The sequence below is a fragment of the Rana temporaria genome, chromosome 12 (assembly GCF_905171775.1).
Source record: "Rana temporaria chromosome 12, aRanTem1.1, whole genome shotgun sequence".
NCBI classification, from domain to species: Eukaryota; Metazoa; Chordata; class Amphibia; order Anura; family Ranidae; genus Rana; species Rana temporaria.
The window spans coordinates 17425703-17449851 of NC_053500.1; the positions used below are offsets into that span (position 1 = coordinate 17425703).

At 47.8% G+C, this 24149-nt stretch overlaps 1 protein-coding gene across 1 annotated transcript in view; it reads right to left on the minus strand.

Moving 5' to 3' along the window:
- Nucleotides 1-8770, minus strand: part of SLC17A9 (solute carrier family 17 member 9) — a 29046-nt gene extending 20276 nt beyond the window's left edge. Inside the window, exons 1-2 of the mRNA XM_040329747.1 lie at nucleotides 8314-8770; nucleotides 36-233 (exon numbers count right to left, since the gene is read on the minus strand). Of these exons, the coding sequence (XP_040185681.1) occupies nucleotides 36-233; nucleotides 8314-8459 (344 nt within the window). The 5' untranslated portion in view covers nucleotides 8460-8770. The remainder of the gene's footprint in view (nucleotides 1-35; nucleotides 234-8313) is intronic.
- Between the last annotated feature and the right edge of the window lie 15379 nt (nucleotides 8771-24149).

Sequence of the window (24149 nt, forward strand, 5' to 3'; positions counted from 1 at the left end):
TTGTTTCAGGGATCCCCCCCCCCCCAGCTACTCACTTGTCGCTCAGGTGACCTCCGGCGATCTGCGTCAGGCAGTAGCCCCAGAAGAAGCTGCTCAAAGCCAATCCGGTCTGCTTCTTGTTCCATCCAAACTGCTCGCTCATCGACACCGCGCAGATGGGCAAACTGGAGCGAGCGCAGTACAGGAAGCACGTCCCCGCCAGGAGGGTGAACATCCACAGCCGAGTCTCCCACCTGCCAACATAAAACCAACCATTTCTTTCAATATCCCAAGGACACATCACATACAACTTCAATATAGAAAATATAGCTCACAGATCGATTTTTATACAATCCACCGTTTCCATGTTTCTTTATGGTCTGCCATAGTGATTATCCCGGGTGGCCTTCAGCTCTCATCGTGTCAGACCCCTATTTGGGCTTCCTTCCATCACCATCTTCCCTACCGCCCCCCCCCTCCTATGCTGAGACCCAAAGTTAAATTACCATTTTCTATAAATATCTATAGATACCTAGAATTGCATCTGCTCCTGATGAGTGGAGGTCTTGCACGAAACGCGTCGAGCCATCTGATGCTACCCACTTGTTTACATTTTAGGATTATTTTTTAATAATTTTATACTGTACCATGCTGTAACCTTTGTGTACGTTTTTATCATTATGGTATTCGTATGGATCAAAAGAGTCTGGCATTACCATGTATTATTATGCTACTATGCTTATATGTATTACATGTATGGAATGAACCCTTATTGTATGTAAATAATTCCTTGTTTATATTGTACCATGATATAACATTTTTTATACCACTACAAGATACTTGTCAGACATTTGTATCCATTCTACACCGCATGCTTCATATGCTATGCTAACCTCCTGATCATTAATAGAGACTGGGAGCCGTCATGGACAGCTCAGTCACGGTGCTGGGGGCACAGAAACCTTTGCTGCTCATAGAAAACCATGTGGCAGGTGGGTGGTAAATTGGGCAGACATTAGATGGGCAACACCCAGCCAAATCTTTTTTTTTATCTTAGTTTTGGATGGAGTGGAAAAGATTGGAACCACTTTCAGGTGGTTACTGCTTTCCGGGGGGCTCCCCAAGAGAGATTTACCCTCACTTCCTGTCCTGGTGACAACGGTGAGAAAATCTGCAACGGCGCCCCATCATAGCCAAAACCAGCATAGGTACATGGGGACAGAAAAGGGAAGTGCCTATCGCGTTACGGCACGGGGACCTGATGAACATTGGTAGGTAGTTGCCGTTATATATTTGAGGAAGTCTTATAATAAGAACAGAAAATGAAACATACTAGAATGACTATTCAGCAGCCGTTTAAGCATGACCACTTTCATTTCCTTTTTCCATTTATTTTTGCAGGGCTTAAAGCAGGGGTGTCAAACTCAATTTCATTGCGGGCCACATCAGCATTATGGTTGCCTTCAAAAAGGCCGGTTGTACAGTATGGGACTTTTTTCTCAAAGAACAGGTGCAGGAACTCCCCCCCCCCCCCCCCACCGTACCTCATGGAAAGATGGGTGTGGCCAAACTGCACTAACAGTGGGCAGGTCTTAAATGGGCAATAAATACCAGTATGTTTATTATGTGTGGAGTTCAGAGGCGCACTATGTACAGAGTGCACAGTTCAGGGGTGCGCCACGTGCAGAGGCGCACTATGTACAGAGTGCACAGTTCAGGGGTGTGCTGTCTACAGAGTGTAGAGTTTGCTAAATGGCGCTTCTTGTCAAAAACATGAGTAACTGACCCACATCTCTAAACTGGATAATTCAGAAGGTTTTCCTCCAAGTGGGACTTTTAAAGGGGCAGCACTCATCTACTGATCAAACGATAATCATAAAAAAAAAAATTATTTTATTCGAATAGAGTTAAAAAAATAGGATGTGCAGTACAAAGGATATGCAGGATGCAAATACAGAGATGTGCAGTAGAAATACAGTTGAAAACAACCACTACTCGGGTGAAAGATTGGGACAACAGAGATAACCATAAGAGTGCAGACCAGAGTTCAGGGGTGCGCCGTGTACAGAGTGCAGAGTTCAGGGGTGCGCCGTGTACAGAGTTCAGGGGTGCGCCGTGTACAGAGTGCAGGGGTGCGCCGTGTACAGAGTGCAGAGTTCAGGGGTGCGCCGTGTACAGAGTGCAGAGTTCAGGGGTGCGCCGTGTACAGAGTGCAGAGTTCAGGGGTGGGCCGTGTACAGACTGCAGAGTTCAGGGGTGTGCCGTGTACAAAGTGAAGCCCCAATGGAGTTCTGCCATCCAGCTGCAAAACTGTGTGCGGGGGCCACATGACAAGGCCTGGTGGCCTGGATTCGGACTGTGGGCCTTTTGCTTGACATTTGTGCTCTAAGGACTCATTTTACACTTGCTGTTGGGAGGCAAGGTGGTCTACCGAAGGGGACCCTCGGACAACCCTGACAATAGGCTGCAGCTGTTCTGACCAGAAAAGCACACAAACACTGTATAAACAGTTTTACATGATGAGCATGGCCACCTAGGCCCAGAGACCACTTCCATTGACCTTGAAGCTGAAGGCCACTTGCCGAAGGTGGTGTATTCAGCCAACAACTCTACCAACCAAAACTGCACCCAAAAGTCCTGTTTTCCTGTGTCTGCATCCTGACTCGAGTGGGCAAGGAAATGTCCTGGTAGTAACTGACCACTTTACCTGGTGAGCCTAGGCATTGCAAACCAAGGACCAACAAGCCTCAACTGTGGAACTCAAGTTCCATGTCCACTGTGGCCTGACTCAAGCCATCGTATCCATTCGAATTTCTGATGAAGGGACTTCAAGAGTAAGCTCATCAAAAGATCTGCCAAGGTATTCAGAAATCCAGAAGAACCACCTACCACCCTCTAGGGGACACCCAGCCGGAACGATTCAACCACATCCTTCAAGAGGTGCTTGGGAAGCTCAGCCAAAAAGAGCATTAGAAGAACAGTCACATTGTAGCTGTAGTGCATGCTTAGAATCGCACTGAAAATGACATTTCAGGCTATTCTCTGTACCCGCTGATGTTCGGGAGGGAAGACTGACTACCTGTCGATCTGGCCTCTGGCACTTCCTTAGATGAGATGTCACTAGAGGACCTGTAAATCACTTAAAGAATTTGAAAAAAGGCGTATGAAAAAGCTCTGAGGGCCTCCAATGCCCGAGGTCCACAGAATAAAATGAAATATGACCTCAAAGTAAGAATATAAGATTTGCAGCCTGGGGCCAAAGTATTGCTAAAAAATCTGAGCGCCCCAAGGAAATACGGGGGGGGGGGGGGGGGTCACAAGACTTTAAAGTTTACAAACAGCTGCCCTGACTGCCTGCCTCAGATCCGCCCAGAATGGATAATGGGCCCATTCTATGCCACCGGAATAATCTCTTGCCCATAGCGGAAGTAGTTTGGATGTCCTCATAGAGTTAAAAAATATTTGCCAGCACACCATGGATCGCAGATAGCGTCCACATTTTTTTTTAATACAAAGAAGGCATTACAAAAAGTGCAACGTTTCGAGGCCACACAGGACCTCTTTGTCAGGCAAGTAATCAAGATGGATGTCCTCCGCAGGCAGTCAGTCAGAGAGGAGCCGAGCCGAGGAGGAAAGGAGAACCACCTGAGCGGGGATGTGGCGTTCCCGCATTCTGGAGCCTGCAGGCTAAGATAGACGTCAAGACTCGCGTCACACGTCCCGCGGTCCTGGCATTGGCGCTGCAGGCTCCAGAAGGTGGGACCAGCTATGGCACTCGGCCACTTTTGGCCGCACTTGCCATCAGATCGGTCTCGGGGCCAACCAGGGAATGCAGCATTCCATAGACTCTGGGCTTTTCGGGGGTCACATTCAGGGCTTCAGCCCCCCCTAGCCACCCCCTCCTGACGCCCCTGCGCTCACCCTTTTCTTCCAACCGCTGATCAGAAGAGGCTTTCAGTGAGAGACCAAGGGGCCCCCCCCTCTTCTACGGCGTTAGGTCACCTCAGCACCCTGGGCACTGGTGAGAAGGTTATTCACCCACTGCTGATGCTGCTAGTGGGGACTGAGCCTCCGAGTGCAGGACCCACTCCATACAGAACCAATACTGCACTTATTCCCTACCTAGACTGTACCTATACCGAATTATACCAGACCTTTACCGCTTCTGAACCACATTTACACTGCACCTGTGCCGAGACTATACCGTACCTATATCACATGCAGGTTAGCTGGGACTGTCATTAAGTGCAAAGACACTCTTAAAAAGGGCCCCAACAATAGCCGGCCATCTAAAAGGACTCATAAGAATTATTCTGCAAGACCCCTTTGTTCCCCTGCCCCCTCTACTACCATCCTCTCCTTTTCTTTTGAATACGGCATACCCAGTTGGTGTAGGACTAGCATAACCACCATAAATACACTCTGGCAGTACAGTTCCATCACTTGGTAAATTAAACTGCTCACTGCTGCTCTTGAGGTGGCCTTGCTACCATTTTATGCCGATCTGGATGCCAAATGTCTTCTTATGCCTACTCCCTACTGTTAAAGCCCTTTGTATGCTAATTGTAATTGCTAATTACATAGTTAGACGGTTGAAAAAGACAAGTCCATCCAGTTCAACAGACAAATCCACAATCCTTGCCTAGTCACCGACCATATTGGGTGACAATATATTACAAAGGGTTGTAAAGCTTTGTGTTTTTTCACCTTAATGCTTCCTATCCCCATCCTCCCTGTTTTACTAACATGAGCCACGAATCTCTGTGGGCGCGATCCTACGTCGTTCTCTCAATCTCTGAACGGCTGGCTCCTCATTGGATAGATTGATAGCAGCGCAGCCATTGGCTCCCGCTGCTGTCAATCAAATCCAGTGATGTGGCAGCCAAGTTATACACATGGCGGCTATGGACGCAGAGTGTAGGACGCCCGCAAGGTAACCCCCTCGGGAGAGCGCTTCCCAGAGGGGGTTTCATACTGGGACTTCATCCCAAGCAACACAGTTCTCAGCACACCCAGTCAGTGTCGACAGGGACACCCATGGAATACATTTGGGCTGATTGGACAACCCCAACGACAGATGGCAGAAAAACACAGAGACCATATGAACAGCTGTACATTACAAGCATGGCCACCTAGGCCCAGGACTTTTGGGCTTGTCAAAGACCACTTCTATTGACCTCAAAGTGGAGGGCTCCTGTCACTCTTGCCTAAGGTGTGTTCAGTGAAAGACTTTACCAATCCAAAGTCAAGGCCAATGGAATTGGTGTGCATGGTTTTCCTGTGACTGGACAGCAGTGGTAGCTGGTGCGCAAAATCAAGTCTCAAGCCATCATATTAATTACGATCGAGGAAGAGACTTTCAGAGTAAAGCTCATCAAAAGACTGTTGGATTTCCTAGGTATTCAGAAAACCAGGGGACACCCAGCTGGAACAATTCAACCGCACCCTTCAGACATCGTTGGGACTCTTGAACAAAGAGAAACAGAATAGAGCAGGCACATTGCAGCTGTAGTCCATGCTTAGAATCGCACGGAAAAGGACGTTACAGGCCATTCACTGTACCTGCTGATGTTCGGGACTCGGGAGGGAAGATTGACTACCTATAAAACTGGCCTTTCGCACTTGATTAGATCAGATGTCAATAACATGTCACCGAGTAACTGTAGTTAAGAAACCCTGTCCGCAGCCACTAACCGCCTCCTGCACCCGGCCCGCAGCCGCTAACCGCCTCCTGCTCCCGGCCCACAGACGCTAACCGCCTCCTGCACCCGGCCCGCAGCCGCTAACCGCCTCCTGCACCCGGCCCGCAGCCGCTAACCGCCTCCTGCACCCGGCCCGCAGCCGCTAACCGCCTCCTGCACCCGGCCCGCAGCCGCTAACCGCCTCCTGCACCCGGCCCGCAGCCGCTAACCGCCTCCTGCACCCGGCCCGCAGCCGCTAACCGCCTCCTGCACCCGGCCCGCAGCCGCTAACCGCCTCCTGCACCCGGCCCGCAGCCGCTAACCGCCTCCTGCACCCGGCCCGCAGCCGCTAACCGCCTCCTGCACCCGGCCCTGCAGCCGCTAACCGCCTCCTGCACCCGGCCCGCAGCCGCTAACCGCCTCCTGCACCCGGCCCGCAGCCGCTAACCGCCTCCTGCACCCGGCCCGCAGCCGCTAACCGCCTCCTGCACCCGGCCCGCAGCCGCTAACCGCCTCCTGCACCCGGCCCTGCAGCCGCTAACCGCCTCCTGCACCCGGCCCGCAGCCGCTAACCGCCTCCTGCACCCGGCCCTGCAGCCGCTAACCGCCTCCTCCACTCGGCCCGCAGCCGCTAACCGCCTCCTGCACCCGGCCCTGCAGCCGCTAACCGCCTCCTCCACTCGGCCCGCAGCCGCCAACCGCCTCCTGCACCCGGCCCGCAGCCGCTAACCTCCTCCTGTACCCGGCATGTACTACGAGGTTTTGTGGTGTTAGATATAGCACTACTATTGGGTACGATATTGTGTTTGTACACTCAGCCTGGTGTGTCAGAGGGGCTGGGGGGCCGGGGTTCTTGGGAAGGTGGAGGTAAAGAACAGATGACCCATCCTATCCAGTGGCTCCTACAGAGATAGCACCACACACTTTTACATGACCATCCAATAAAACAAGGAGAACTGGAGACTACAGATCCCCTTCTATGAGCGCCCCCTGCAGGTTTGTAGATGTCGGCTGTCACAGCCATTCACTTTACCAATCCACTTTTATGTAAACGTTGTCATTCTTCTTTATGAAAACAAGAAAATCTGGTTATAAACGTTTTTAAAACATTTACTAAAAAACAAATAAAAAACACAAAGTAAATATTTGGTCCCTAAATAAAGTGGATCTACGAATCGAACATGTGAGAAATGTCACATTGGTGCTTGTGATTTCACACGGGGACTTCCACTCCAGCAACACAAGTCTCAGCAGACCTTGAGAAACATGATGAGACTTTTTTTTTTCCTACCCCAGCAACACACTAATTGAATCCGCCCCCCCCCCCCCCCATTATTCTCTATGGGCATTCCATTTAGTTCCATTATTCTCTATGGGCATTCCATTATTCTCTATGGGCATTCCATTATTCTCTATGGGCATTCCATTATTCTCTATGGGCATTCCATTATTCTCTATGGGCATTCCATTATTCTCTATGGGCATTCCATTATTCTCTATGGGCATTCCATTTAGTTCCATTATTCTCTATGGGCATTCCATTATTCTCTATGGGCATTCCATTTAGTTCCATTATTCTCTATGGGCATTCCATTATTCTCTATGGGCATTCCATTTAGTTCCATTATTCTCTATGGGCATTCCATTATTCTCTATGGGCATTCCATTATTCTCTATGGTTCTCTATGGGCATTCCATTATTCTCTATGGGCATTCCATTATTCTCTATGGGCATTACCTTATTCTCTATGGGCATTACCTTATTCTCTATGGGCATTCCATTATTCTCTATGGGCATTCCATCTCCCTGTTAAAGTCTATGGGCATTCCTTTTAGTAAGTCCCGCAACAGGGACAGCAACACAAGCCTCAGCAGACCTGGAGATACACGCTGTGACTTGTAGTTCCACCCCACCAACACAAGTCTCAGCAGACCCTGAGAAACATGCCGAGATTTGTAGTTCCATCCCAGCAAACGCAAATCCCTACAAACCCTGGAAAACACAAGCTGAGACTTGTAGTTCCACTCCAAAAATACAAATCTCAGCAGACCCTGACATACACGCTGGGACTTGTAGTTCCACCCTACCAACACAAGTCTCAGATACTGAGATACATGTTGGGACCTGTAGTTCCACATCAGGTACAAGTCTCAGCAGACCCTGGGAAACATGCTGGGATTTGTAGTTCTATCCCAGGAACACAAATCCCAACAAACCCTGGAAAAAACAAGCTGAGACTTGTAGTTCCACTCCAGAAATACAAGTCTCAGCAGACCCTGACATACATGCTGGGACTTGTAGTTCCACCCCACCAATACAAGTATCAGCAGACCCCGAGATACACGCTGGGACTTGTAGTTCCACCCCACCAATACAAGTATCAGCAGACCCCGAGATACACGCTGGGACTTGTAGTTCCACCCCACCAATACAAGTATCAGCAGACCCCGAGATACACGCTGGGACTTGTAGTTCCACCCCACCAATACAAGTCTCAGCAGACCCTGAGATAAATGCTGGGACTTGTAGTTCCACCCCACCAACACAAGTCTCAGCAGACCCTGAGATCCATGCTGGGACTTGTGGTTCCACCCTAGATTATCAGAAGTCCCACACACCCCATTCCCATGTCCATCCAATGTGTCCACTTACTCTGACCAGTGAAGGTCCCCACTGGGCTTCTTGGCTCGGTCTCCATGCTGGGGGCTCCTGGGGGGGCTCTGCGACTCATCCTTCTGTGACAGGAGGAGGTCCACGTCACTCTTGTTGTAAACATGCTTGCCCCCTTTGGTGGCCATCCAGAAGGACAAGGAGGGGGGTTACCCCACACTAGCCCAGAGAGGCATTTTCACAGCAACACCCCCCTACAGATCATCATCAACTCCAACTTCTTCACTGACCCCCACCCAACCAACTCCAACTTCTGCTGCAGCTCTGAGAGTTTCCTCTAAGCAGGGTGGGGGAGGGGCTGCCTTTTTACATCACAGATAAACTTTTTTTTTTTTATTTCCACGTGTCAGCTGTAGAAGTTTCCTGTTCCTGGTGTGCAGGCTGTGCTGGAAGGACTGGAAGGACTGGTGGCACTGGACTGGGTCATTAAGGGGGTGAGGTGCCAACAGATAATAGGTGACACCTTTTCCTATTGCACAGACCTAATTACAATGTAATTATAAACTCTATATATAGTCACTGCTTGCAATCTATGGCCCAATCATTGCATGAGCATCTAATTACCTACAAATGTGTCTTTGGAATGTGGGAGACATCTACACTAGATCATGCAAACTCCATGCAGCTACTCAGGTAGTGTCCTGAATGGGATTCAAACAAAGCACAGGATGGCAGGATAGGAAGGAGCCTTACAAAGGTTCTGCCTGTAAACCCAAACCATTGTAGACCCAAATCCTTCCACCCTTCTTATGGAACCAAGCAGTGGAGGCTGGTGCTCAAATTTTCATTTTTTTTTGGGGGGGGGGGGGCAAACAAACTGAAAAAAAAAAACATCCATTGCAGCCACTCTGCCCATCAATTGCCGCCACTGTGCCATCAAACGCAGCTACTGTGCCCATCAATTGCCGCCACTGTGCCATCAAACGCAGCCACTGTGCCCATCAATTTCTGCCACTGTGCTGTCAAACGCAGCCACTGTACCCATCAAACGCAGCTACTGTGCCCGTCAATTGCCGCCACTGTGCCATCAAACGCAGCCACTGTGCCCATCAATTTCCGCCACTGTGCCCATCAATTGCCGCCACTGTGCCATCAAACGTAGCCACTGTGCCCATCAATTTCCGCCACTGTGCCCATCAATTGCCACCACTGTGCCCATCAATTGCTGCCACTGTGCCCATCAAACGCAGCCACCGTGCCATCAAACGCAGCCACCGTGCCCATCAAACACAGCCACCTTGCCCATCAAACGCAGCCTCACAGCACCCATCAAATTCAAACTCACAGCACCCATCAAATGCAGCCTCACCAGCGCCCATCAAATGCAGCCTCACCAGCACCCATCAAATGCAGCCTCACCAGCGCCCATCAAATGCAGCCTCACCAGCGCCCATCAAATGCAGCCTCACCAGCGCCCATCAAATGCAGCCTCACCAGCGCCCATCAAATGCAGCCTCACCAGCGCCTATCAAATGCAGCCTCACCAGCGCCCATCAAATGCAGCCTCACCAGCGCCCATCTAATTCAACCTCACCAGCGCCTATCAAATGCAGCCTCACCAGCGCCTATCAAATGCAGCCTCACCAGCGCCCATCAAATGCAGCCTCACCAGCGCCCATCAAATGCAGCCTCACCAGCGCCCATCAAATGCAGCCTCACCAGCGCCCATCAAATGCAGCCTCACCAGCGCCCATCAAATGCAGCCTCACCAGCGCCCATCAAATGCAGCCTCACCAGCGCCCATCAAATGCAGCCTCACCAGCGCCTATCAAATGCAGCCTCACCAGCGCCCATCAAATGCAGCCTCACCAGCGCCCATCAAATGCAGCCTCACCAGCGCCTATCAAATGCAGCCTCACCAGCGCCCATCAAATTCAACCTCACCAGCGCCCATCAAATGCAGCCTCACCAGCGCCCATCAAATGCAGCCTCACCAGCGCCCATTTAATTCAACCTCACCAGCGCCTATCAAATGCAGCCTCACCAGCGCCCATCAAATGCAGCCTCACCAGCGCCCATCTAATTCAACCTCACCAGCGCCTATCAAATGCAGCCTCACCAGCGCCCATCAAATGCAGCCTCACCAGCGCCCATCAAATGCAGCCTCACCAGCGCCCATCAAATTCAACCTCACCAGCGCCCATCAAATGCAGCCTCACCAGCGCCTATCAAATGCAGCCTCACCAGCGCCCATCAAATGCAGCCTCACCAGCGCCCATCTAATTCAACCTCACCAGCGCCTATCAAATGCAGCCTCACCAGCGCCTATCAAATGCAGCCTCACCAGCGCCCATCAAATGCAGCCTCACCAGCGCCCATCAAATGCAGCCTCACCAGCGCCCATCAAATGCAGCCTCACCAGCGCCCATCAAATGCAGCCTCACCAGCGCCTATCAAATGCAGCCTCACCAGCGCCCATCAAATGCAGCCTCACCAGCGCCCATCAAATGCAGCCTCACCAGCGCCTATCAAATGCAGCCTCACCAGCGCCCATCAAATGCAACCTCACCAGCGCCCATCAAATGCAGCCTCACCAGCGCCCATCAAATGCAGCCTCACCAGCGCCCATTTAATTCAACCTCACCAGCGCCTATCAAATGCAGCCTCACCAGCGCCCATCAAATGCAGCCTCACCAGCGCCCATCAAATGCAGCCTCACCAGCGCCTATCAAATGCAGCCTCACCAGCGCCCATCAAATGCAGCCTCACCAGCGCCCATCAAATGCAGCCTCACCAGCGCCTATCAAATGCAGCCTCACCAGCGCCCATCAAATTCAACCTCACCAGCGCCCATCAAATGCAGCCTCACCAGCGCCCATCAAATGCAGCCTCACCAGCGCCCATTTAATTCAACCTCACCAGCGCCTATCAAATGCAGCCTCACCAGCGCCCATCAAATGCAGCCCCACCAGCGCCCATCAAATGCAGCCTCACCAGCGCCCATCTAATTCAACCTCACCAGCGCCTATCAAATGCAGCCTCACCAGCGCCCATCAAATGCAGCCTCACCAGCGCCCATCAAATTCAACCTCACCAGCGCCCATCAAATGCAGCCTCACCAGCGCCCATCAAATTCAGCCTCACCAGCGCCCATCAATGAATGTTTGCTTGCTTCCATTCATTCGGGAGTCGGGACACAGACACAGTCCTCCGCTGCCACTGCGCCTCTGACACTATGTGCGAATGGAGCGGTGGCTGCCTGCTGATGCTGAGACTTAGTTGCTTGCTGCAGAGAGAAGAGAGTAGGAACACCCGAGGCCGGGCGCCCTAGGCAGCAGTGCACCCTAGGCGGCTGCCTAGTTTGCCTAGTGATAGCACCGGCCCTGCTCTTGCCCACCCTTTGTCCCTGCTCTGCCTCCTCTACAAGTCACCTGAAGCTCAAAAAAGGTCCTGGAGCTATCTTTTGTAGCACAAATCAGGCATATTGGTGCGTTTTGTAAGCATTTTTTATTCCATAGAAATGCATGGAAACGCTTGATTTGAGCGCTTTTTTTAGCATTTTACAGCGTTTTTCTGCTCAAATGCAATAAATTAATTATTAAAATAAATAAAAAATAAAATAAACACATAGGGCTAGATTCAGGTATATGCGCCCCTTCTTACGGCGGCGCAGCGTATTGTATTTACGCTGCGCCGCCGTAAGTTTGAGAGGCAAGTGCTGTATTCACAAAGCACTTGCCTCCTAACTTACGGCGGCGTAGCGTAAGCGCACGGAATTCAAAAGATGATGAGGCGGGCGTGTTTTATTTAAATTAAGGTTGACCCCGCGTATTTTACGTTTTTTACGAACGGCGCATGCTCGAAAGAATCCCAGTGCGCATGCTCGAAATTCCGACGCAAATCGTCATTGCTTTCGACGTCCAGCCCTATTCGCGAAGGACTTACGCAAACGACGTAAAAAATTCAAATTTCGAAGCGGGAACGACGTCCATACTTAACATTGGCTGCGCCACCTAATAGCAGGAGCAACCTTACGTCGAAAAAGCCTAACGTAAACGACGTAAATAAATTGCGCCGGGCGTACGTACGTTTGTGAATCGGCGTATCTAGGTCATTTGCATATTCTACGCCGAAAACAACGGAAGCGCCCCCTAGCGGCCAGTGTAGAATTGCACACAATTATACGCCGCCGTATTCAAGTTACGTCAGCGGAGGAAGCCTGTTTTTTGAGCGTATCTGCCTTTGAGAATCGGCGGAACGATACGCCGGGGCAGATTTGAAATTACGGCGGCGTATCTGGAGATACGCCGCCGTAACAGCTACATGAATCTAGCCCACAATAAATACAAAATACAGTGTTAGCTGCTTTGCTTTATCCATGTAAACTGATACATTCTGCTGGAAAAATAACAGACTTGCTGGTCAGATCACCAGATGACGATAAAAGAAAGAAAGCCTAAAATAGAAAAGGAATGCAGCCAGATTCACATCTAAGCATTAGTGTTGAGCAGAATACGCCATATTCGATTTCGCGATATATCACGAATATATAGCCGAATATTCGAGAAATATTCGCTAAATTCGAATATTCGTGATATTTTATCGAAATGAAATGTTTGCGAAATTTCGCTATTGCGAATGCGAAAATAATTGCGAAATTACGACAACTGCGGTAGGAGCACTCTGATTGGCTCAGAATATTCGTGATATTTTATCGAAATTTCGCAAAATGCGAATGCGATATTTATTGCGGAATTTCGACAACTGCGGTAGGAGCACTCTGATTGGCTCAGAATATTCGTGATATTTTATCGAAATTTCGCAAAATGCGAATGCGATATTTATTGCGGAATTTCGACAACTGCTGTAGGAGCACTCTGATTGGCTCAGAATATTCGTGATATTTTATCGAAATTTCGCAAAATGCGAATGCGAAAATAATTGCGAAATTTCGACAACTGCGGTAGGAGCACTCTGATTGGCTCAGAATATTCGTGATATTTTATCGAAATTTCGCAAAATGCGAATGCGAAATTGATTGCGGAATTTCGACAACTGCGGTAGGAGCCCTCTGATTGGCTCAGAATATTCGTGATATTTTATCGAAATTTCGCAAAATGCGAATGCGAAATTGATTGCGGAATTTCGACAACTGCGGTAGGAGCCCTCTGATTGGCTCAGAATATTCGTGATATTTTATCGAAATTTCGCAAAATGCGAATGCGATATTTATTGCGGAATTTCGACAACTGCTGTAGGAGCACTCTGATTGGCTCAGAATATTCGTGATATTTTATCGAAATTTCGCAAAATGCGAATGCGATATTTATTGCGGAATTTCGACAACTGCTGTAGGAGCACTCTGATTGGCTCAGAATATTCGTGATATTTTATCGAAATTTCGCAAAATGCGAATGCGATATTTATTGCGGAATTTCGACAACTGCTGTAGGAGCACTCTGATTGGCTCAGAATATTCGTGATATTTTATCGAAATTTTGCAAAATGCGAATGCGAAAATAATTGCGAAATTTCGACAACTGCGGTAGGAGCACTCTGATTGGCTCAGAATATTCGTGATATTTTATCGAAATTTCGCAAAATGCGAATGCGAAATTGATTGCGGAATTTCGACAACTGCGGTAGGAGCACTCTGATTGGCTCAGAATATTCGTGATATTTTATCGAAATTTCGCAAAATGCGAATGCGAAATTGATTGCGAAATTTCGACAACTGCGGTAGGAGCACTCTGATTGGCTCTGATGCAAAAGAAGGGCGGAGAAAATAATCGTGCAATATTCCTATTGCCGAATATTCGCATTGCGATTATTCGGCAATATAAAATGATCGCTTCAGCTACTCGGCCCAAGGTCTCTAATCATACCAGCAATGCTTTTAGACGTCGATGGAGATCTCTAGGATGTGATCTGTTCTAAAAATAAAATTGAAAAAATCCGAATATTCGGAATAGCGAATATTGACCGCGAAATTTGAGATATTCGCGAATACTCGAATATGCCATATTCGAGCCGAATATTCGCAATACGAATATTCGTGAGCAACACATCTAAGCATTGGTAAGCTGCAATATAATAAACGTTGGCTTTTGGGTGATTTAGAAGGACGTGGATTCTCATTGGTCTCTCTGATTGACCAGCAATAATAACGTCCAATTGGAGAGAGGCGCCGATATCTGAAGGGGTTTCTTTGCAGGTCTTCGGCTTTTCTTATTCTATTTCCACCGCAAACATTTCTTGTTGACTTTTGCGATTATTGCCTTCGCTTCCTGCCGCTCGCGTGTTTGTAGAAGACGCCTCAATGATGCAGACGCCTCGGTAAATACGCCAGCTTGTGTCCGGGGAAAAGGCCGAGGCGTTTAGGATAAAGTGGCAGAACGTGCCAACCTCTGCCCACAGTATGTTCAGCGGCAAAGAGGGCACAATGTAAACCTCAGACGTGAAATATGAACAAAGTATATCCCTCTATAGCGTGTACTTGTCTCAGCCACATGCCAACCGTGCCATGGCCGAATGACGGCTACAGCGCGGCCGGTTACTTCTGGGAGGGCGTCAAATGACGGCATCCCCTGGTTGTGCCCGATGCGCGCCCGCTCTGTGATCACAGTGTCCAGAGGTTATTGTTGATTAAAGATTGAGGTAAAGAGCCAATCAGCGGCGCTTTACCACGTGATCAGCTGTGTCCAATCACAGCTGATCATGGATGTGTATAGAAGCCGGCTATCCGCATAAGGAGAGAAGAGAGACGATAACCGACTTCTCTAAAAGGGACTGATTATGTGTCCTGATTATCAGTGCAGTCCCAACAGTGCCCACCAGTGCTGCCCATCAGTGTCACCTATTAGTGCTGCCTATCAGTGCTCATTAGTGTCCACCAGTGCTGCCTTATTAGTGCAGCCTATCAGTGTCTATCAATGTCCATCAGTGCAGCCTGTCAGTGTCTATCAATGTCCATCAGTGCAGCCTGTCAGTGCCCATCAATGCCACCTCATCAGTGCAGCCTATCAGTGCCCATCCATGCCACCTCATCAGTAAAGCATATCAGTGCCCATCCATGCCACCTCATCGGTACAGCCTATCAGTGCCCATCCATGTCGCCTCATCGGTACAGCCTATCAGTGCCCATCCATGCCCGCCTCATCAGTGCAGCCTATCAGTGCCCATCAATGCCGCCTCATCAGTGCAGCCTATCAGTGCCCATCAATGCCACCTCAGTGCCTTCTCATCAGTGTCACCTATTAGTGCCGCCTATCAGTGCCCTCCAGTGCTGCCTTATTAGTGCAGCCTATCAGTGTCCATCAGTGCAGCCTGTCAGTGCCCATCAATGGCACCTCATCAGTGCAGCCTATCAGTGCCCATCCATGCCATCTCATCAGTGCCGCCTATCAGTGCCCATCCATGCCGCCTCATCAGTGCAGCCTATCAGTGCCCATCAATGCCGCCTTATCAGTGCAGCCTATCAGTGCCCATCCATGCCGCCTCATCATTGCCCATGCATGCCACCTCATCAGTGCAGCCTGTCATTGCCCATCCATGCCGCCTCATTAATGCCGCCTCATCAGTACCCATCAACACCACCTCATAAGTGCAGCCTATCAGTGCCCATCAATGCCTCCTCAGTGCAAATCAGTGCCTTCTCATCAGTGTCACCTATTAGTGCCATCTATCAGTGCTGCCTTATCCGTGCCGCCTATCAGTGTCTATCAATGTCCATCAGTGCAGTCTATCAGTGCCCATCAATGCCGCCTCATCAGTGCAGCCTATTAGTGGCCATCCATGCCGCCTCATCAGTGAAGGAGAAAAGTTACCTGTTTGCAAAATTGTATAACAAAAACTATAAAAAACATATTTTTTTTTCAAAAATCTCGGTCTTTATTTGTTTATTTTGCAAATGACAAAAAACTCAGCAGTGATTAAATGCCTCCAAAAGAAAACTTTATTTGTGTCATTTTTTTTTAATAAAAATGTCATTTGGGTACAGTGTCGTATGACCGCCTAATTGCCATTCAAAGTGTGACTTTGAAAGCTGAAAATTGGCCTGGGCAGGAAGGGGGTAAAAGTGCCAGGTAGGCAATTGGTTAAGAGCGCCAAGTGTTACTTTCATCTACTGCCTCATTCCTCTGCATGAGTCACTTCTGATACGTTTTCCTGACACCAAGAGAAAAATGGTGACATGGGAGGGACCTCCAGTTGATTGACAGCCTCAGCTCTGTTTCTGTGTGAAGGGGGTGTGTCCCTTCCCTCCAATCAGCTCTCTGAGTTCTCTTCACTGAGCTTTGCAGAGTGTAACTTCAGCTTACTGCCACCTTTATGTTACTGACAGCTCAGACAAGCTTTATAAATTCTGGACTTTGAACGATTGTAGAGAAAAGAAGACAACAGGTAAACACATGTACACCTGGAACACAAGTACTCCGCTCTCTGGCTATGTGTACATAGGTTGTTTGTTTTGTTAACGGTTCAGAATATCTCTCAGTCCACTTTTTTACTTCCGGAAGATTTTACCCCTTCATGACCAAGGCATCACCCATGGAGATTTTTAAAATGTAACTAAACCCACAACAGTAAAATCAGTCTGTGTATGCAGTAAAGCATGCTTGTTATACTCACTGTGGAACCTTTGCATTGTGTATAAAGGCTGTTTGATCCTGTCTCTCTGATCCTCCCCTACTTCCACAGTCTCCAAAAAAAATAACCTGATATTTACAGAGACAGGGGACGGGCTGCACATGCTCAGTTTGGTGTGTATTGCTAACGTTTTTTGGCCAGATTCACATACGGCGGCTTAAAGTTGTGCGGGCGTAGCGTAAATGTGCCGGCGTAAGCGCGCCCAATTCAAATTGGGAAGAGGTGGGCGTGTTATAAAGCATGACCCCACGTAAATGACGTTTTAAACAAACGGCGCATGCGCCGTCCGCGGTCGTGTCCCAGTGCGCATGCTCCAAATCACGTCGCAAATAGTCAATGCTTTCGATGTGAACCTAACCTACGCCCAGCCCTATTCTGAATCGACTTACGCAAACGACGTGAAATTCGACGGCGGTTCCGACGTCCATACTTAACATTGGCTGCGCCATTTTTTTGATGGTTTATCTTTATGCCCGAAAACGCCTTACGTAAACGGCGTATCTTTACTGCGACGGGTGAGCGTACGTTCGTGAATAGGCGTATCTCGCTGATTTACATATTCTAGGCGTAAATCAGCGTACACGCCGCTAGAGGCGTGTACGCCTTTATATATATATATATATATATATATATATATATATATATATATATATATACATATACACACACACACACATACATACATATATATATATATAATGTTTTTTTTGTATATAAATATATATAATATCATATATATAATTATGTAAAAAAAAGTTTATATATAATATAGCATATAAAAAAAAATATTTTTGTTTAGCAGAGACCCTCGAGAATAACATAGCAGTCGTTGCAATATTTTTTTGCTGGAAAGTTACTTAGAACCCCCAAACATTATATATATATAAGTTGGGGGTTCTAAGTAACTTTCCAGCAAAAAATACTAATTTTTTTTTTACTTGTAAACAAACAATGTCAGAAAAAGGCCTGGTCAGCAAGCGCTTAAAGGAGTTGTAAAGATACAATTTTTTTCCCTAAATAGCTTCCTTTACCTTAGTGCAGTCCTCCTTCACTTACCTCATCCTTCCATTTTGCTTTTAAATGTCCTCATTTCTTCTGAGAATTCCTCACTTCCTGTTCTTCTGTCTGTAACTCCACACAGTAATGCGAGGCTTTCTCCCTGGTGTGGAGTGTTGTGCTCGCCCCCTCCCTTGGACTACAGGAGAGTCAGGACGCTCTCTACTTTGCAGATAGAGAAAGGAGCCGTGTGTTAGTGGGCGTCCTGACTCTCCTGTAGGGGGCGAGCACGACACTCCACACCAGGGAGAAAGCCTTGCATTACTGTGTGGAGTTACAGACAGAAGAACAGGAAGTGAGGATTTCTCAGAAGAAATAGGGACATTTAAAAGCAAAATGGAAGGATGAGGTAAGTGAAGGAGGACTGCACTAAGGTAAAGGAAGCTATTTAGGAAAAATAAATTGTACCTTTACAACCCCTTTAAGCCTGGAATCTGATTGGTTTCTATGCAGAGCTGCACCAGATTCCGCACTCTGTGGGGTAGATTCAAGAAGCAATTGCGCCTGTGTAACCATAGGTTACACAGCGCAATTGCTTACTTGCCCCGGCGTAAAGAGTGCTCCTGATTCAGGAACCTCGTTACGCCGACTGCAGCCTAAGATCTGCGCGGCATAAGGCTCTTATGCCCGCATATCTTAGGCTGCATTCTTGCGATGGCCGCTAGGTGGCGTTCCCGTTGTGCTCAGCGTATAGTATGCAAATTGCATACTAACACCGATTCACAACGTTGCACGAGCCCTGCGTACGCAATTTACGTCGTTTACGTATGGCGGTTTTCGCGCAAGGCTGCCCCTGCTATTAGCCCATGTTACATATACCCGTCGTTCCCGCGTCGCGCAATTTGAATTTTACGTAGTTTGCGTAAGTGATTCGTGAATGGCGCTGGACGCCATTCACGTTCACTTTGAAGCAAATGACGTCTTTGCGACGTCATTTGCCGCAATGCACGTCGGGAAAGTTTCCCGACGGAGCATGCGCTCTACGATCGGCGCGGGAACGCGCCTAATTTAAATGATTCCCGCCCCCTACGTGATCATTTAAATTGCGTGCTCTTGCGTCGGGCATTTTGCCGGCGCGCCCGCGCAATTTACGGAGCTTCTGCTCCGTGAATCGAGGGCAGCGCACTGCCCCTGCTATTAGCCCATTAGCTCATGTTACGTATACCCGTCGTTGCCGCGTCGCGAAATTTGAATTTTACGTAGTTTGCGTAAGTGATTCGTGAATGGTGCTGGACGCCATTCACGTTCACTTTGAAGCAAATGACGTCCTTGCGACGTCATTTGCCGCAATGCACGTCGGGAAAGTTTCCCGACGGAGCATGCGCTCTACGATCGGCGCGGGAACGCGCCTAATTTAAATGATTCCCGCCCCCTACGGGATCATTTAAATTGCGTGCTCTTGCGCCGGGCATCTTGCCGGCGCGCCCGCGCAATTTACGGACCTTCTGCTCCGTGAATCGAGGGCAGCGCAAAAAAAAATTGCGGGGGCGCAGGGCAAAATCGTTGCCCTGCGCCTCCGTAATAAATGCGCAAATCTCTTTGAATCCGGCCCTCCATGTTTAGTAAATCTCCCTCACAGCGCTTTAGCAAACTAAAGGTCATCCAGTTCTCATTGACATTTACTTTCAAACACGCCCAATACGGATATAGCTTGGAAAAACAAACATTAATAGGTTACTAAAAAAGAAAAAAATGCACCACGACCAGCTCTGGTTTAACATCTTCAGAAATTTTATTTGTAAAACATTTGACTAGCCCCTCCCAGGTATAATGCACATCTTCAACACGTCACACAAGTCAATCAGTCCAAAAGAAAAAAATAAAAATAACTCAACCCGCAAGAATGTAAAACTATGTACAAAGGCATTCTGCTATATACAATGTAATGGACACGCCACAAGGGGGCAGTGCAGAGCACCCTGCAAACTCCCTACAAGTCTGTGCAAGACACCTTAGGTGGTGCAGCGGCGGCGGCAGCCATGGGCCGGTCTGTACCAAAGGAAAGACATTGGGGGGGGGATCTCTTGACCTGCCGGCATGGGCTGAACCAGAACTGGTGTTGACTTCACATGGATGCGCCTTCAACCCAACAGGGATTTATAGTCGTAATATAAACATATATAACACAATTTAACTAGTGACAGTCGCTACATGGTGGGCCTTCCAGTCCTCCTTTGAGGGTTCAAATATTGCAAAAGATTTGTAAACAAATTCCAAAAACTGACATAAAAAGTAGTGTTGTTGGGTGGTGGGGGGGCGGTGGGGGGGGGGGACACCTTTTGGCTCACAGCCGACTTCCTGTCCCACAGAACGGTAGACTTGAACTTCTACCAGCAATCATTCCTTTTCACGGGAGTCTTAAAGAGTATGACAAGCCCAAACGTTAGGGGGGGGGGGAATAATAATTTCTATCCAGTTTTTACTGCTTTCTGAGGGTTGCGTTAGAGAAATTTCACCTTACTTCCTGTCCTGCGAACCTTACTTCCTGTCCTGCGAACAGGAACAGGACGGACAGGTTTGTCCTGCGAACAGGAAGTGGAAAAAAAAATCGAAAACAGCAACTCAATTATAAACTGGACAGAAGTTCGAGACTTCTACTAAGAAAAACGTTTTTTGCTTCGGTCTGTTGAAGGTTTTTCCTCACTTCCTGTTGTCAGCAAAACAGGAAGTAAGGGGAAATCTCTCTAATGGAGGTTCTGGATAACAGTACAAATCCGGCATGGGTTCCAACCCTTCCCCACTCCACCCAGGGCTAGGATTTTGGATTATAACTTGGTGGATTATAACTTCTCGATTATAACTTCTATCCAGTTTTTACTGCTTTCTGGGGGTTGCGTTAGAGAAATTTCACCTTACTTCCTGTCCTGCGAACAGGAAGTGGGGAAAAAAAATCAAAAACAGTGACACAATTATAAACTGGACAGAAGTTCGAGACTTCTCCTAAAAAAAACGTTTTTTGCTTCGGTCTGTTGAAGGTTTTTCCTCACTTCCTGTTGTCAGCAAAGCAGGAAGTGAGGGGAAATCTCTCTAATGGAGTTCTGGATAACAGTACAAACCTGACATGGGTTCTAACCCTTCCCCACTCCATCCAGGGCTAGGATTACGTTTTTTTACTTCTGTCTGTTGAAGGTTTTTCCTCACTTCCTGTTGTCAGCAAAACAGGAAGTGAGGGGAAATCTCTCTAATGGAGTTCTGGATGACAGTACAAACCTGACATGGGTTCTAATCCTTCCCCACTCCACCCAGGGCTAGGATTTTGGATTATAACTTGGTGGATTATAACTTGGTGGATTATAACTTCTATCCAGTTTTTACTGCTTTCTGGGGGTTGCGTTAGAGAAATTTCACCTTACTTCCTGTCCTGCGAACAGGAAGTGGGGAAAAAAATCGAAAACAAGGACACAATTATAAACTGGACAGAAGTTCGAGACTTCTAAGAAAAACGTTTTTTGCTTCGGTCTGTTGAAGATTTTTCCACACTTCCTGTTGTCAGCAAAAAACAGGAAGTGAGGGGAAATCTTTCTAATGGAGTTCTGGATAACAGTACAAATCCGGCATGGGTTCTAACCCTTCCCCACTCCATCCAGGGCTAGGATTTTGGATTATAACTTGGTGGATTATAACTTCTATAACTTCTCGATTATAACTTGTATCCAGTTTTTACTGCTTTCTGGGGGTTGCATTAGAGAAATTTCACCTTACTTCCTGTCCTGCGAACAGGAAGTGGGAAAAAAATCGAAAACAGGGACACAATTATAAACTGGACAGAAGTTCGAGACTTCTACTAAGAAAAACATTTTTTGCTTCGGTCTGTTGAAGGTTTTTCCTCACTTCCTGTTGTCAGCAAAAAACAGGAAGTGAGGGGAAATCTCTCTAATGGAGTTCTGGATAACAGTACACACCTGACATGGGTTCTAACCCTTCCCCACTCCATCCAGGGCTAGGATTACGTTTTTTTGCTTCTGTTTGTTGAAGGTTTTTCCTCACTTCCTGTTGTCAGCAAAAAACAGGAAGTGAGGGGGAAATCTCTCTAATGGAGTTCTGGATAACAGTAAACCTGACATGGGTTCTAACCCTTCCCCACTCCATCCAGGGCTAGGATTTTTTTTTTAGATTGTTACTTCTTCATTTCGACTGGACTGTGGGTTCAGAATCTAACCTGGAGGGGACAGACGGATGACCGGGGGGGGGGGCACAGTACAAATCTAAGGAGTATAGGGGGGACCTGAATGGTCTACGGCTGAGGCATCGATGTTACCAAATGTAACCATAAAGTTTACCGGTGAGCATCGATACTTTCAGTCAAGCACTCGCCGATACGGAGTACCGAAACTTTGCAGTGCGATTTGCGTCAGTGCGAAATAAATGGGCGCACGTCACACTGCAAAGAATCACATGCAATTTCCCCCCATCGATCTTGTGTGTGTATAGAAAGGGAAGCGCCATCTAGTGGCCAGTTTAATAAAAATGTTATACAGTGGAACCTCGGATTGCGAGTTACGCGGTTTACGAACGTTTAAAAAAAAAAATCCTGACTCTGTTTGCAAGCGTATTCTCGCAGGATTCAAGCCTCTGGGGTGTGCAGTACCGCACTTGGCCAGAGGTGCGGGGGGCGCCGGTGAAACTGAGCCACTTGGAGACACTCAGTTCTCGAGGGCCCCACCTCTGGCCACATGCGGTACTGCATACACTAGCTGTGACACTGGAACAAATTACCCGAGTTTCCATTGATTCCTATGGGGAAAATCGCTTTGATATACAAGTGCTTTGGATTACAAGCATTCTTCTGGAACGTATTATGCTCGTAATCCAAGGTACTACTGTAACTCACATTAAAGTGGAGGTAAACCCTCTCCTATACCCAGTGAAGTGAACAGCCTCAGATGATAAACAGAGATGAAACAAATCTCCCTACATAAGTTTTACATGTATATCTGCCATCTTCAGCTTTATACACTGTTTAGAAAGTTCAGATTATGTTAGGAGATTTTCTCTTCCTGGTTAGCACTGCAGTGAAGCCTGGGCATACAGCCAAGACAGCCGATTGGAGGAGAGGCGCACACACCCCCTCTCGTCATAGGTAGAGACTTTCAGCTCAGTTAGTTGAATAGTTCAGCCCTCTGCTAATTTATAGCATCCTCCCCAACACAAAACTCAGGCTGCTTTTATCTCCCGTGACAGAGAACTTGTCTTAAAGAGGAACTGCAGTCTGCTCACATATTTTGCCATTCTGAAGCTTCCCTCCAACCACTTTGCATATTATTTTATATATACTGTGATTCTGTACTTGCCAAATATGCTGCAGAGATCTCCCTCCACTGAGTCTGGCTGCAGCCATTTTAACTGTGGGCTGCTGAAGCTGCTGCCTGTTCACTTCCTGGATTTACACAGACACACACCTCCAGCTCTCATTGGCCCTCTTAGGACTCATCCCCCCTCTCTTCCTGGCAAACTCTCGCCAGAATGAGAGAGAGAGAGAGAGCTGTGGATTATGTCATAAGCCTAGGCCAGTGATGGCGAACCTTGGCACCCCAGCTGTTTTGGAACTACATTTCCCATGATGCTCTATTACACTGCAGAGTGCATGAGCATCATGGGAAATGTAGTTCCAAAACATCTGGGGTGCCGAGGTTCGGCCATCACTGGCCTAGGCTAATGACCAGACAAGAAACAGGAAGTGGGCTGTATAAGGGATTTACTGGCAGACGTTTTTTCTTTTACTATTCAAAGTTAAAATAACAAGGGCAGAAGATTTAATAGATGAAAAAATTACTGAAGGATCCCACTTTAAGTTAGATCAGTGAGGAGAGCTCTGAGAGCCGATTGGAGGAAAGGGACACACTCCCTTCACATAGGGGAACGGAGCAGGAGACAGCTACGGGACACAGTGCTTTGAAGAGGGATAAGAAAACACTGCAGATTTAATGAATCAGATTTTACATCCACTTTAAAAGCAGAAGTAAACCCATTGATTTAATAGTTTAAAAAAAAAATAATGGTTAATATTCCCATCACGCCGGAAATGCTAGCTGTCACATTTGCTTGTGCTCTCAACCAAACTGTCAAACCAACCAATGGCTGGTCTCATAACAAATCACATGTGCACCATCATGGCAGTTACAGGTGAAACCAATACAGACTGATTTTACGGTTGTGTCTTATTTTTGGGAAGACGC